The sequence below is a fragment of the Halictus rubicundus genome, chromosome 5 (genome assembly GCF_050948215.1).
Source record: "Halictus rubicundus isolate RS-2024b chromosome 5, iyHalRubi1_principal, whole genome shotgun sequence".
NCBI lineage: Eukaryota > Metazoa > Arthropoda > Insecta > Hymenoptera > Halictidae > Halictus > Halictus rubicundus.
The window spans coordinates 2,845,972-2,859,787 of record NC_135153.1 but is presented as its reverse complement, the minus strand read 5'-3'; the positions used below and the strand labels follow the sequence as shown (position 1 = coordinate 2,859,787).

General features: G+C 39.1%; 1 protein-coding gene across 1 annotated transcript in view; it reads left to right on the top strand.

The window, feature by feature from the left end:
• Positions 1-13,816, top strand: part of LOC143353980 (protein O-mannosyl-transferase TMTC1-like) — a 428,910-nt gene that overhangs the window by 180,659 nt on the left and 234,435 nt on the right. Inside the window, exon 2 of the mRNA XM_076787624.1 lies at positions 3,288-3,465. Within this exon, the coding sequence (XP_076643739.1) occupies positions 3,288-3,465 (178 nt within the window). The remainder of the gene's footprint in view (positions 1-3,287; positions 3,466-13,816) is intronic.

The following is a 13,816-nucleotide window of genomic DNA, read 5'->3' as shown; positions in this document are numbered from 1 at the left end:
TCATAGAGACATCTCAAGAGTGCTGAGACATCATGCAACATTTTAATTTATGCACGAATTAATGAACTTATATTAAAACCTTTTTGAATGAGCGACGATTGTAGAAATTGCAATATAAGAATCTCAAGTCAATCGTTTCGACCAGTATGGTGGTTCTATTGTCAAAAACTATAGCGCATTCTATTGTTAAAGAATCTAATTGAGCCGTTCTTTTGAAAGTGGCCTAAGTCCATTTGTCAATTATTTTTTGTTGCCCGTAATTACGTGTACAACTTCAAGTTAGCTGTCATAAATAACATTTGCGGTTAAGTATATTCAGAGTATACGATAATTTTGGACACATAGGTTGTCGCAGTTAGTTCAATAATTAAAACCATCACTTTGAAAGTGGCCTAAGTCCAACCATTAGTGACGGAAAGGTAATAACTTTATTCTAAATGAAATGAAACAAGAGGATTTCATATCGACAAAATTTTTGGAGGGCGCAATTTTTAAAAGGGTAAAGAATTCTAACGGAGAAACAATAAATTGGTTAAAAATATGCTGGATGCGTTTTTTGAGATATGAACCATATAAAATTTTCTATAAGATATCAATATCATATAAGATATCACGTCGGGGTAGACCAACAAAGATCGAAAATATTGTATTCACACCACTTTATGAAAATATAAGACGAATTACAACAGCGAAATACAAGGACATGATGGACTTTCTACTATACATACCACCGGAGCACCATGACTTCTTCAAATCCCTTCCCCATACACAATATGTAGATGAGCAGTAAATTGTTATGCAATTTATGTAGTTATAAAATGTCCTGAATTGCATAAATTGTGTTTTTGAAGTGTTGTAAAGATATATAAAGTAAATTGAGTATTGTTTTTTCAATTTGAAGCATTTTAAATTATATCGAATGGACTTGGGCTCTTTCAAATTTTATAATGAATCTGGTTGTTAACTTTGAAGTGGCTTAACTCCATTTTTAGTAAGAAAACACATATTATTCACTTAACAATTGTTACTATTTTAATAGGAACTGTAAATTTAACTCTTCTATACGTATATTTTTCATTTTATTGAAACACAAACCCTTAAATATCTCAATTTAAGTATAAGTGGACTTAGGCCACGTTCAAAATAAACGGCTCAATTATGTATAGTTTTCATACTTTAGAACTTCTAATGTGACGATTTCAAAATAATTGTAAATTATGGATCGTATGAAAAAAGAATTCGAACAAAATTAGTATAATATCCAGGGGATCACGGGGATAAAAAAATTCATTTTTTACCATTCTCGTTTTGTATCGAGATATGAAGGTCACCTACAGTTTTCGAAATTATATAACTAATATACTTTCCTGGAGGTGGATACAGTATCAAAATTGAAATTAAGTACAGTGTCTACTCAATAATTGTCCGAAACAAAGGTCTGGCCAGGGACAATTATCGGCTAGAAGATACTATTCTTTGATCCACTGCCGGACGTAGACAAGGACAGCGAAGCTCGTAGGCATCGATCGCTGAGAAGTGATTATTATACAGGTCGGGTATATCTGTGTGATATCACTACTAATCCAATAACAAAACTTCTTTATTTTTTGCATTTTTCTTTTGTAGGACTCTCACCAACATAATTCCGATGATAGGCCTTTCGAGCTTTGTAGCCCCTCACGAGGTATACTCCCCGGTAGTGGGGATATTTCCGGGACAATTATAGACTAGATGTTTGGGACATTTATCGAGTAGAAACGGTATTCAATTTAAAAGGTATTTTATTCAGATACTCAGTATTTATTACAGTGATCGACAACCTTTTTAATAGATCAATGAGCAAAGTTCCTGTAGTAGAAAAATTTACATTTTCACATTTTATAAATTCTATTCAAACTAAAACTACTACTTTCCAGAATTTTTCTCTATTCCATCGGAATTTACAAAATGAGATCGTTTCTCAAAAAAGTTATACCCCATCCATGTTTTGAACAGAACCTGTTAAAAGTTCCAGAATTATTTCGTTCCCTGATAGATCATACTTTAATTTTACAGTACACTGTAATAAGATAGTACCTTGGCAAGGCGATTTATCCGAAATGTAAAGACCAGGTAGTATTGCAAAGCAGACAGTATACCGCAGTAATTTCTCACAAACTCCCGCAACGGCGCGGCGTGTATCCGAAGAGTTTGAAGCTAAAGCCACGCCTGAAGGTAGAATGAACTTTAATGGGTCACGCGTAGTCGTAATTATCTAATTACGATCACGGCTCGCTGATTTCACTTAGACCCCTATCGGGAGGACTGCGTGGTTTCAATTATCGAGTAATTAGATCAAACGGAATTAACCGTTTATTGGGATACTTCGGCCGGAGTGCTGATCGGGAAGGAAAGAACGTCCGCTCTCGGACTGGCATTCTGTCGGAAAATTGGATTCAACATCGTTAAATGCTATTGTACGGCAAGAATTATGGTCGTGATCATCGGGATTAATTCCTGGACGTCGACCACAGTACAATGGGAAACATGCAAGGGACTCGTTCCCTTGTTCAGGCACATAATCGCTACGTTGTCTGAGTAATATTCTTCATTAGTATTATCGGTAATTTCATTTCAACGCAAATATTAATCCATTGAAACGTTTCCCCGATTCCTTGGCAGAGAGAAAACCTTTATCTTTTATTCTCTCCCAATTACATCGATATCTAGTGGTAAGATATTTATTATTATTATGTATTATTAACGTGGACAGTCTTTTATTGGGAAGCATTTTCCATTACGAGGGAACGTACCAATTGAAATTTAATATAGTTTAATTTAATGTTTAAACATTAATTGCAACAGAATAAAATTTCATTTCGTCCTAAAAGACAGGCGTGACATTCACTTTATTATATAGCTTCGTCTGACTCGTTATTATATGACAAGGGGTTGAAGGTACAAGGGTATTCCAATGTTTAAACAATTAAATGGTAATTTCTAGCAATAAATTATTAATTTCTTCTGCGTTTAAAGTACACTCACAATAACAATTTATTTAATAGTGACATTTAAAACGGATCAGGTCAGAACGGAAAGTTCAGAATGAGAGGAAAAAATCATGCATAAATTTAGAGAAGAGTGTGCAAACCGGAATAATTAAAATACATGTACATATATGTACATAATTCGGTGTTTACTATAGCTACGAAGCCGTTAGCACTGTACACAGTTACACGTTCACAATATTTAAGTGTTGACCAGAAATTAACCATGTAGACTTAACATTGGTCTTCTTCTGCTTACAGACTGAACTACCTGATGTCAGGATTAACACCGAGCTGGTATCACGCGACGAATATTGCCTTGCACGCCATTGCATGCGTTTTGGTCACAAGGGTGAGCCTAGTTGTGGCAGCGCTGCGTCCAGGATTTGCAGCCCTGACAGGGTTGCTGTTTGCTGCTCATCCTGTGCACACTGAAGCGGTGAGTAACGAGGAATTTTGATACGGGTGGGACAGCATGTAGCAGACACGGGGGATTGTTAGGCAAACACCAGTCAATTCCAGGAACACGCCTTGTGGACCTCCGATATTTAAAAGACGCACTTGATTATGCATCTGAACGCGTTCACAAAATCAGATTCACGATTAAACGCTAAATCTAAAAAGTTCAGAAAGTTTTGTTAAAAAAAATTTCTGCAAAAATTTATTTATGCTTGGCCCAAACTGTGTTGCAAACTTGTTCGTCGATTCAGCAGGGTCTCTCTTCAAGAAAAGTAACAATTCGAGTTTTTCCAAATTTGTTTCGTATGGTGACGAAGATTAAAGTCGAAAAGATTGAATAGACATCGTGATGAAGAATTTTATCCAGAAACTTGTGTTATGTGTAGACTGCGGATTTTATGCATTTATGATTAAAACACAATGGGTACGCACAATGTAAAGCAGCAGCCATATTGAAAACATTTAACAGTTTCATAAGATGATTAAAGGAAGAACAAATTTTTTATTTGTCACCTGTGTATTGCAATTAGTGCAAACATTTTTTATTTTGCATAAAGATCCGCAGTCTAGTTATGAACTAGCCTAACCTCCCTCCTCCCCCCAAGCTTCTGGTACTTATTATATGTCGTTCCGTTCATTTCGACGTATTAAATACGAATATGACTTTCGTTTTTGGCGGAAATTACAAGGCCAAAAGATACAGTATTTGCTCGATATATGTCCACAACACGGGTCTACCTCGGGACATATATCGGCTAGAAGAAACTATTCTTTCATACACTGCCGGACGTAGAAAAGGACAACGAAGCTCGAGTATACCCCGCGGCAGTGGGGATAGTTCTGGGACTTCTATCGGGTAGATATTTGGGACATATATCGAAAAGATACTGTATTTGCAGAAAACTTTCTTACTAACACACATTGAATTCTACGCATAAACGTGCGTCTGTAATACAGACCCAAGCCCGTCGTATATCGAAAGACATCTGTAACGCTTAGGTTTGTTTATAGGTATGTCGTTTTCAACTACTGTAAGACGGGCAGCGACCTATACATAATGCTAAAGACCGGACGCTAGGGTTGAGTTGGCTATACTTTCGAAGACCTAACTTCGGTCATAGTAATTTCTTTCACCTAAAGGATGTTTTATATGTAATTTTGCGTATTCGTATTCAGCACATCGAAACGAAATAGTGTATAACAGGTGTGAAGACCTTGGAGAGGAGGGGGCAATTCGAAAATCTTACCCGAAAGAGCTCTGGTTGATAAGCAGTAATGCAGTTCCCAAATTATACAGTGTGACTCAAAAATGTTGTATTTCCTTAAGAAAGAGATGATTCCCGGGGTCATTTGAAATAACTTTTTCCTTTGCAAATATGTTATCCGCGGCTTTGTTACCGAGCCGCTAACGGAAAGCGCGGACCAATCAGAGCGCGGTTCTGTCGGACAGGTTCTGGCTCGGCCAATGGCAACGCCGTACCGGAGTCCGTCTGCTGTAGTCGCGCTCTGATTGGTCCGTGTTTTTCGTTAATAACTCCGTAACGAAGCCGCGGAGAACATTCTCGCAAAGGAAAAAGTTATTACAAATGATCTCAGGAATCATCTGTCTAAAAGACGTGCAACATTTTTGAAACATCCTGTATTATTATTAGCGAACTGTATAGAGTTATTAGCAACCGCAGACCATTGTTGCTTAATAAAAGGGCCAACCAATTAGTCGACTATTTAACGGAGCCTAAACAGTTCCAGGATCCCAATTACATGTCGCCTAATCGATCCGGATTACGTAGCTGGTCGCCGTGTGTAGTAACTCGGGACTCCGACGCTAGAAATTAATCCCTCGTTTTCGCATTCCCGTGGTTGCAAGTTTATCTTAAGCCGATCGGGAGGGGTTCTGGTGCCGATCAGTGCCCGGAAGCCCCTTGTTCTTCTAGTTATATCGTACGCACGCCGACCAAGAACAATGAACTTGGACCTCACCGATAATGTTTATCTACTTAACCTGATTCAGCTAAGCGCATGATGGTGACGCTGTACTCGTCGTCGTTCTCGGTTATCTGCTGTTTCAGAGGGTCCGGGTTTAAAGAGGATCGGGGGTACGGGCTGGATCGTTCAAGAACAATGCCCGCCGTTCCGCCATTGAAACGGAAGATTTACAACGGTTAAAAAGATCACGGGATCTAAGTTGTAAAATATAAATAGGTTTTGAACGTCGCGCGAACTATATTGTCGCGATCTAAATTTATTCACGGATCGTTCGGGTTAGGTGAAACAGGATGGAATAAATTCATATCCGACCAACACCCCCATGATTTGTTTTCAAAATTTCTGCACCTGTTTCGAGAACAATTGACTGTCTCCAAATGGTTTTCGAACATTTTTCAAATCTGTTTCGCACCTTTGTTTTAATCTATTTACAATGTGACATTTATCGACGGGGCCTCCTGTATATACCTGAATAGAGTTTTCTAACCATTTGTCATCGATCATGATCAAACATTCCAGTTCTTTGACAAAATATCAGCGTTTGTGTCCGCTCCGCTTTGTTCGTTTTTTTTTTTTTTTTCGTTAGTTCCGCATTGAAACTCTTTCAGCACGCGAAGCTTTGGAAACGAATTTTTGATACAATTCTGGTAGATGTGCCAATGATCCATTCCGTTGAATTGAATGCTCCACAGTTCTGTGTTTGCGCAATGGTACAACAATGCCACGATATATAGACAATATTATTTCAATATGTGAGTAACTCAATTTTTAGAGCTCTATGAATTTTAAGCGACGACCTCAAAAATATTCGGTAGTTACCTTTTAAAAATATGTGCAGTACAGTGTTTACTCGATATATGTCCAAAACATAGGTCTGGCCATGGACATATATCGGCCAGGAGATACTACCCCGCGGCAGTGGGGATAGTTCTGGGACTTTTATCGGCTAGGCATTTGGGACATACATAGAGTACACACTGTATAATATAATTTATGATTCAACACGCAAATTCGACCCTTCATCTTTTAACCCTCTGTATTCTATTCCAGTCATTCGTGACCCGTCGCGGGGGGGGGGGGGGGTAAGCTCGAACCAATATGCGTATCAATATGCACAATTTTATTCCGATACAAGACGACGTTTTTTATTTAAAAATCTCCTCTTCTTCTTCGTTATCCGAAATACGACGAAAGCTAGTCCCAAGCACTCGCCTTATATTGAAAGAAAGTTGTAGTGACAAATTGGCGAGGGTCAGAAATGACTCCGGCATAGGCCTAGAACTCGCTAGGGTTAACTATAAATTCGAAACACGTGTATTCGTGTTTTGAGCTAATAGTTAGTCAGTTCTTTGTAACGAAGCTCATGAACAGAACGTGTTCGTTAATATTCTCGCAACGACAGTTCCGTCTATCAGAAAAAAATTGATTGGTCGATACGCAAACGATCGCGGGACACGAGTCGATTACGCTTTCGTAACATTTGTCGGGAACTGCGGAGAAATAACTTTAACGGCGACGTGGAAATTTGCATCTTACAAAGTTCGTGATAACCCGATAAAACGAACCAAACTCGTGACTAGGTGCAACAAAACAAGACCTCGCAGAAAGGAAGCAAAATGCAGTACAGCATAACCTTTCTAATGATACTTCTGGGTAAGTGATGATCATTTAGAAAAACAAAATGCTTAGCTCGGGGCTTAAGGAGACGTTCGTGAAGAAAAGTGACATAAGTGAAAAGAAGGAAATTTTACAGCAGAGCCATTTGAAGATTACCTAAAATTTACAATTTTTTTTACTATGCACTGGAGAGCAAGATTGAATCCACACTATTTAAAATAAAATGACTTTTTAAAAATTAGATGACATGACTTGAGTATTATTGAGAAGTTAGAAGGACTAGTTTATTAGACGCGGCGAAAACAATTTCTGAAAATAATTTGAAAAAAATTAGTCGGAATCGCAAAAGAAATAGTAAAAATTGATTTTTCCAACTTTTTTTATCTGAGCCTGTATTTTTATCTGAAAATTTAAAGCACGTGTTTTATTCACTTCGAATAAATTATATCCATGCTGAAAATTTCACCAATTTTGGATAATTCATTTACGAGTTATAAACGATTAAAACTGCGATTATAAGTAGAAAATCGTAAAAATGGCAATTTTTGTCACTTTTAATCGTTTATAACTCGTAAACGAATTAACCAATATCGCTGAAATTTTCAACATGGATATCATTTATCCGAGTAAATAAAACACATTTTTAAAATATTTAATACTGCCTCACAAACTGAGTCAGATAAAAAGGTGTAAAAAAGAACTTTTACTGTTTCTTTCGCGATTCCGACCAATTTAAATTTTTTTTTAATTTTTGTCTAATAAACTAACCCTTCTTACTTCTCAAAAACTCTTAAGTCATTTCATCTCATTTTAAAAAATTTATGCTGATTCAAATAGTGTGGATTCAGTTTTACTCTTTACTGTATATACAAAATTCGAAATGTAAAATACTTTTTTGTTATTTAGTACACCACAATTTATATATTTATTATTATAATTTTTTTTACTGCGAAAAATTAGAGTGACTTCGAAGTTAGTGATTCAATAAAAATAATTAAAAAAATTTTTTAGTTGTGTCACTTCTTAAAGACTAAAATCGAGTTTCAAATTTGTTACTGACCGCACAATACCCCACTAAAATTACATACAAAATATTTTTGCGTTTTCACAATTCAAAAAGGTATTCAGGAGGTCACACTTAACACATTGACTGCCCATAAAAATCATACAAACTCGAAACAACTGATTTAATAATTTATACCGTGGATTGCGTGAGTTATGCAAGTGAAAATTTATTTTCGTTATTAATAATTTTTAATCTCTTCACTGTTTCAAATTGTATCTACTTATTTTTGTCATACATTTATAAAATCCGCACTCTATTAATAATATAAAAAGACAAAGCTTATCATAATGAATTTCCTGATTCCTAGTAGATCCTAATCAAATTGCACTAATTGTAAGATTTATTTTACGATTACAGTGATAAAAATTTCTCTGTCGTTCATAATTTCCTAGAAGAAGAACATTCGTCTATATCTATATGTTCTCCAATGGCAATATATTGACAGCAGCGAAACAGATTTTGACTTCGGTACGAAGAACATTAATAAATGTTCAAAATCCTCATCGCGAGTCTGACACGATATTCTACGTGGAAATCTTGTTTCCAGCTCGTAGATTCGTTTGAACTGTTTTAAAAGAAATTATTCTGTCGACTGTATAATAAATGATCCGTCCACCGATGGAAACGCAATACGCTGCGTTTATACGTTTCAGAGGGGACAGGGTGATTTGCGTAGAAACGCGAGCTTTCGAGCGAGAATGACCAGCGTCACGCAGCAACGATTCTTTCTGGATCGGAACTGGCCGTTGCAAGCTCGGCCACGGCTGGGCCGCTGCAGCGGTCACGCACTGCGTCCCAGTGCATCGGGAGCGTGCACCTCGTCGCATGCGTTGCGTGCGCAGAGTCGCCAGATTAAGACTTGTCTCCCACTCCACCCTTCCCCTTCTACGACGCTATTCCCCCACGCGTCCACCACGACCCGGGTCACGTGACGCGTTTCGTCTCTGTCGTGCGTGTGTCACAATGTCACGTGACCGAACCGGTCCTGGCAGAGAGGGGGTAACTTTTTCCCCTCAGTTCCCCTGATCTGACGACACCGTGCATGCGGTGCCGGGGCTCGCGTGCTCGCCGGCTCCTTGTTCCCCGTGTCATTACCACAATGTCATGCTCGCGGCTACGAGACGCGGATGAAGAAGTCGGATACGCGCGCGTAACTCGCGGCGGCGTTAAGTCGGCGACCCGCTATCCCTCGGCCGATCTCTCACCCCGTTATTGCCCCAATTTAAACTTGACGGCGCCGCGCCGTGAACTTACCGACGATTTCACGGCTGCGCCGCATCGAGCGGCCCGCGGTATACACGAATTTCGATCGAAAACCGGCCGACGCGATCGAAACGAGGATAAGAAAAGGTTGGCCCGACGCGCGGCGCGGCGGGCCGCGGCGGGCCGGTGACGTTGAAAAATGAGGACCGAAAGCGATCGAGGGATAGGCGAAATGGAGATTCATGCTTCGGTTCTTAATAACGGCTTATGGATTAGTTTCGACAAAAAGAGAGGTTCGCCGGCTGAGTGAGTGATTATTATGGAACTTTATGGCGAAGCGATCCTATTAATAGATGAGTTTGTACGCGCCTTGGCAACTCCTTTGGAAACAATTTCCTTTTAAATTTCATGAGAGATTTATTCGACGTGCGATAAGGAAAGTACAGTCAGGGACAGAACGTTGGGACACCCTACGTTTCTTTGCGTTTCTAATGACATCGGAAGAAAATCTGAATTTTATATCACTCACGTGTAGTGTACACGTACAGTGGACCGCGGTAATGTTCGGACACTCTTAAATGGACGATAACTGTTTTAGTATTGGACCATTCAACTCTTTTGGGAAGTTAGAACCATTAGTTTACCGCACGACGTGAAAACAAATTTTTTTAAAAATTGCAATTGGTCTAAAACTTATATTTTACAACATTTTTTACATTTTCAGTATAGGCCCACAAATAAAAAAGTCGTCAATTTTTCAGGTAAAACTTTTTCAAAATTTTGTTCACGTCATGTAGTAAAATAATTGTTCTAACTTCTCGACAAAATCCAAGTCGTTAAGTCCGAATATTAATTGAGAGGATGGAAGGACTATGTACAGTGTTGCCTTGAATCTTGCATTAGTTTTCTGAGCAGATATTGAATACAGTGATTTCTCTGTACATGTCGCCAAGACCTGGATGATAAATGTCGCAGAATTATCCCCACTGCCGCGGGGTATACCCCATGAGGGGCTACTAAGCTCGAGAGGCATCGGACGCCGAGGAGTGTAAACATAACACTGCTTGGGTATGTCTCCTGGACGATACTTGACGCTGGCAAGGCCCGCGTTGTTGACATATATCGAGAATTCACTGTATGTATAAACGTCGGTTTGATGATTTTAAAAGAATTATTTGTGAATGAAATTTCTTGTTGCAACAACTTTTCTGTAGAAAATACTTACTCATAATAAATTGTTCAAACATACAACTTCTTGGTTCTGATTTAGACTTGTGACGAGGATTTTAAACTGAAATGAATGAAAATGAATATTATTAGTTGCTTTGAAATTGAAGTGAAAACTCCCGTCTCCCGTTTTCTGCAGCTACCCGTCAAAGTGAACGTAAACGTACAATGAATACAAAGTACCATCTCCTGTCAGTAAATTATTAACGGTAATTTCGTGAGACGAGATAAATGAAGCGTTACTTTCATTAACATTATTGCTGTAACGTGAAGACCGCCACAATGTAAAGTTGCCGTAATTAAAAATTTGTTAGGAGATCCTTAGCTACAACAAGAAGCCAAAGCAAGAAGGAGTTCTCAAAGGAGTTTGCTTTTAACTACAGTCAGGCTTTCCTTGAAAATTACTGAGAACAATTTATTTTGTTGAGTGTTTCAACTTTACATTAATGGTATAAAATGTCTTGCAGTGGTATACCTCGTCGTAACGTTGGCGTGAAAAATGAGATTTATTTCGAAATGAAAGGTAGGTATTTAAATAACAATGGAAGTGAAAGAACTTACAGTATATCTTACGGGCAATACACCTATGCCAATTTTTTATATTTACATTATTTTTCGAGAAAGAAAAGTGACCTTCAGTCTTTTAAATGCAATGCTATATGTCTTTTAATGTTGTATGAAAGCGTGGGTAACGGTGCATTCACTCGTTTGTAACACAATGACTTCCAAGGTCATACAAGGTCAAAAATAAGAGAAACATGTAGATTGGTAATTTCTAAACATGATTTATTCAATATAACATATATATACATATGTACATATAAGTGAAAATAAAAGGAATACAACGCGAAACAAAAACGAATCTACATCATCACTATGACCCTTTCAGACTGTACAAATTTACACATGAAAAATAATTTTCGGAATGTTTGTTTAACTTCAACCATCTACAGTCAGTCTCATAAGTATTCGTACGCTCTTAAAAATCGCATAACTTTGTCAATATTGGACTATACTACTTGAATTTTTTTGAGAAGTTAGAACAATTGGATCACTACATAACGTGAGAAAAATGTTTGATTAAAATTGCAATTGGTCGAAATTACAGAGAAAGTAATAAAAGTTGTATTTTGAAACTTTTTTATGCGGGCTTATATTAAAAATTTAAAAAGTAAGTTTTGTACGTCTATATAAATTATACATATTCTGAATATTTCATCTAAATCGGTCAACATTGCACTGAGCTACAAACATTTAACGATGAAAACTTAAGGGCGAAAGTCGCAGAATTTTGGCCTTCTCACGGAATTTCGCCCTTATGTGATCATTTTGGAACATCTTCAGCTCATTGCAACGTTGAACGATTTTGATGAAATTCTCAGAACATGTATAATTCATACAGATCTACAAATCGTACTTTTTAAATTTTCAATGTAAGTATTTTCTCCGCACTTTCGACCAATTGCAATTTTTGTAAAAAATTTTTGTCACTTTATGTAGTGATCCAATTGTTCTAACTTCTAAAAAAAAATTCAAGTAGTATAGTCCAATATTGACAAAGCTATGCGATTTTTAAGAGCGCACGAATACTTATGGGACTGACTGTATGTTGAAGGGGTGAATACAACCCTCGAAGTTGGTTATAACTGTAGTAGATATCTGAAATTCAGATTTCAGATTGATTCTTTTTCATTTATTTTATTTTTAATCTTAGTACACATCTGTTTCTGACTATCTGGAGAACTAGAAAGGTTCTTTGAAAATTGTTAATCTTTATACCGTTATCTTTAACCGAGTGCAGCTCACAGCAATGTGAACAATATATGCTTTTCACAATACAATTCGTACAAATTTCCAAAAATTTCTTTTCCGCTTTGTGCAGTAAGCTAATGGTTCTAAAAAAGCTTGAAGCCGTTCGGTCCAGTTTTAAAAAAGCTATGCTCTTTTACAATGTGCACTCATATCAATCACTGGTACGCCTTCTATTTTTCGCGACAGTGTACAGACGATGACCATCCACAACGCACAAATCCAGTTGGACACGATCTCAAACTAAATCCTACGGAATCCAGTAACAAAGCCGAACGAATCGTTGGAACGGGCAAAACGCGCAAATGGTGAACTGCTTTCGAAAAAAAAAAGTGGACTTTTCGGTCCCGTTAGTCGACGCGACCGCAGGCCACTAGAGCTCCGCCGAAAAAATGTAGGGCACCGGCAAATCCGGCAAGCAAACAGTCGCCGGGTCCATTCGTTGCATACAGTGGGGAATCGATTGGACATATGTTGCGATATACAATGATATTTCGCTTTCCGCGACATACACGATCTAGCGCATCCGATTCGCTCGGTAGCCCTCATCATATTGCTAGTCAGCCGCTGCTCCGACAACAGACGCGGAATCCCTTTGTTTGTTCTAGTGGGCGTTGTTTACCAAAATCATTAAATCCCGTTCCGGATTGAATTCTCGATCGAGCGACGGACAAGCAAGCAAGCAGGTAGGCAGGCAAGCAAGCAGGCAAGCAAGCAGATAGGCAGGTAGGCAGGACGAAGCGACGCGTTAATCAAGCCGAACGGGCGTGTGCCGTCAGGTCTGAAAAGGCATCTCGTGAAAGACAGAGGGACGGTGTCTTTTGATCGGCCGCGCCGATCGACGGCCATTTATCGGCGGCTCGGTACGGACGGTTCTTTGTGCCAATTTCGAGCGTCCATTCGGATCGCGACGTGCCATTCTACAGATCCGTTGTCGTCGCCGAGGCGGGACCCCGCGCGTCAACTAGCTGCACCGGGGACAACGGATCGCCTTGTCGCTTCGCATCGCGTCGCGTCGCCGGCCGTTGCGTTTGTCTTCCTTGTCGAATCAGTTTGCGTCGGACCCGGGCGCTGTTTGCCGAAATGATCAAGCGGTGAAAGCGACGGCCGGTTTCTGGCTGTCGGATTAAGCCCTCGACCGTGCGCTGAAAGGAAGCGCGTTAATTAAGTACAGCGGCATTGAAGCGGCTGTTTCCAGTGTAAACCCTACCGAACAAAGGGCGAACCGGTTCGGAAGAGGGACGAGAGCCGAGCATGAAGAGAGTCACCGACCGTCCCTTGACTTCGTCGTTCGGACGTAAACGCAAATTTCTACCCCCCACCCACCGCCTACCCCCCCCCCATCTCTCTCTCTCACTTTCGCCTCCCCTCTTTCTCTTTCGCTTTCCCTCTCTCAATCTCTATCTCCTCCCCTCCCTCTTAC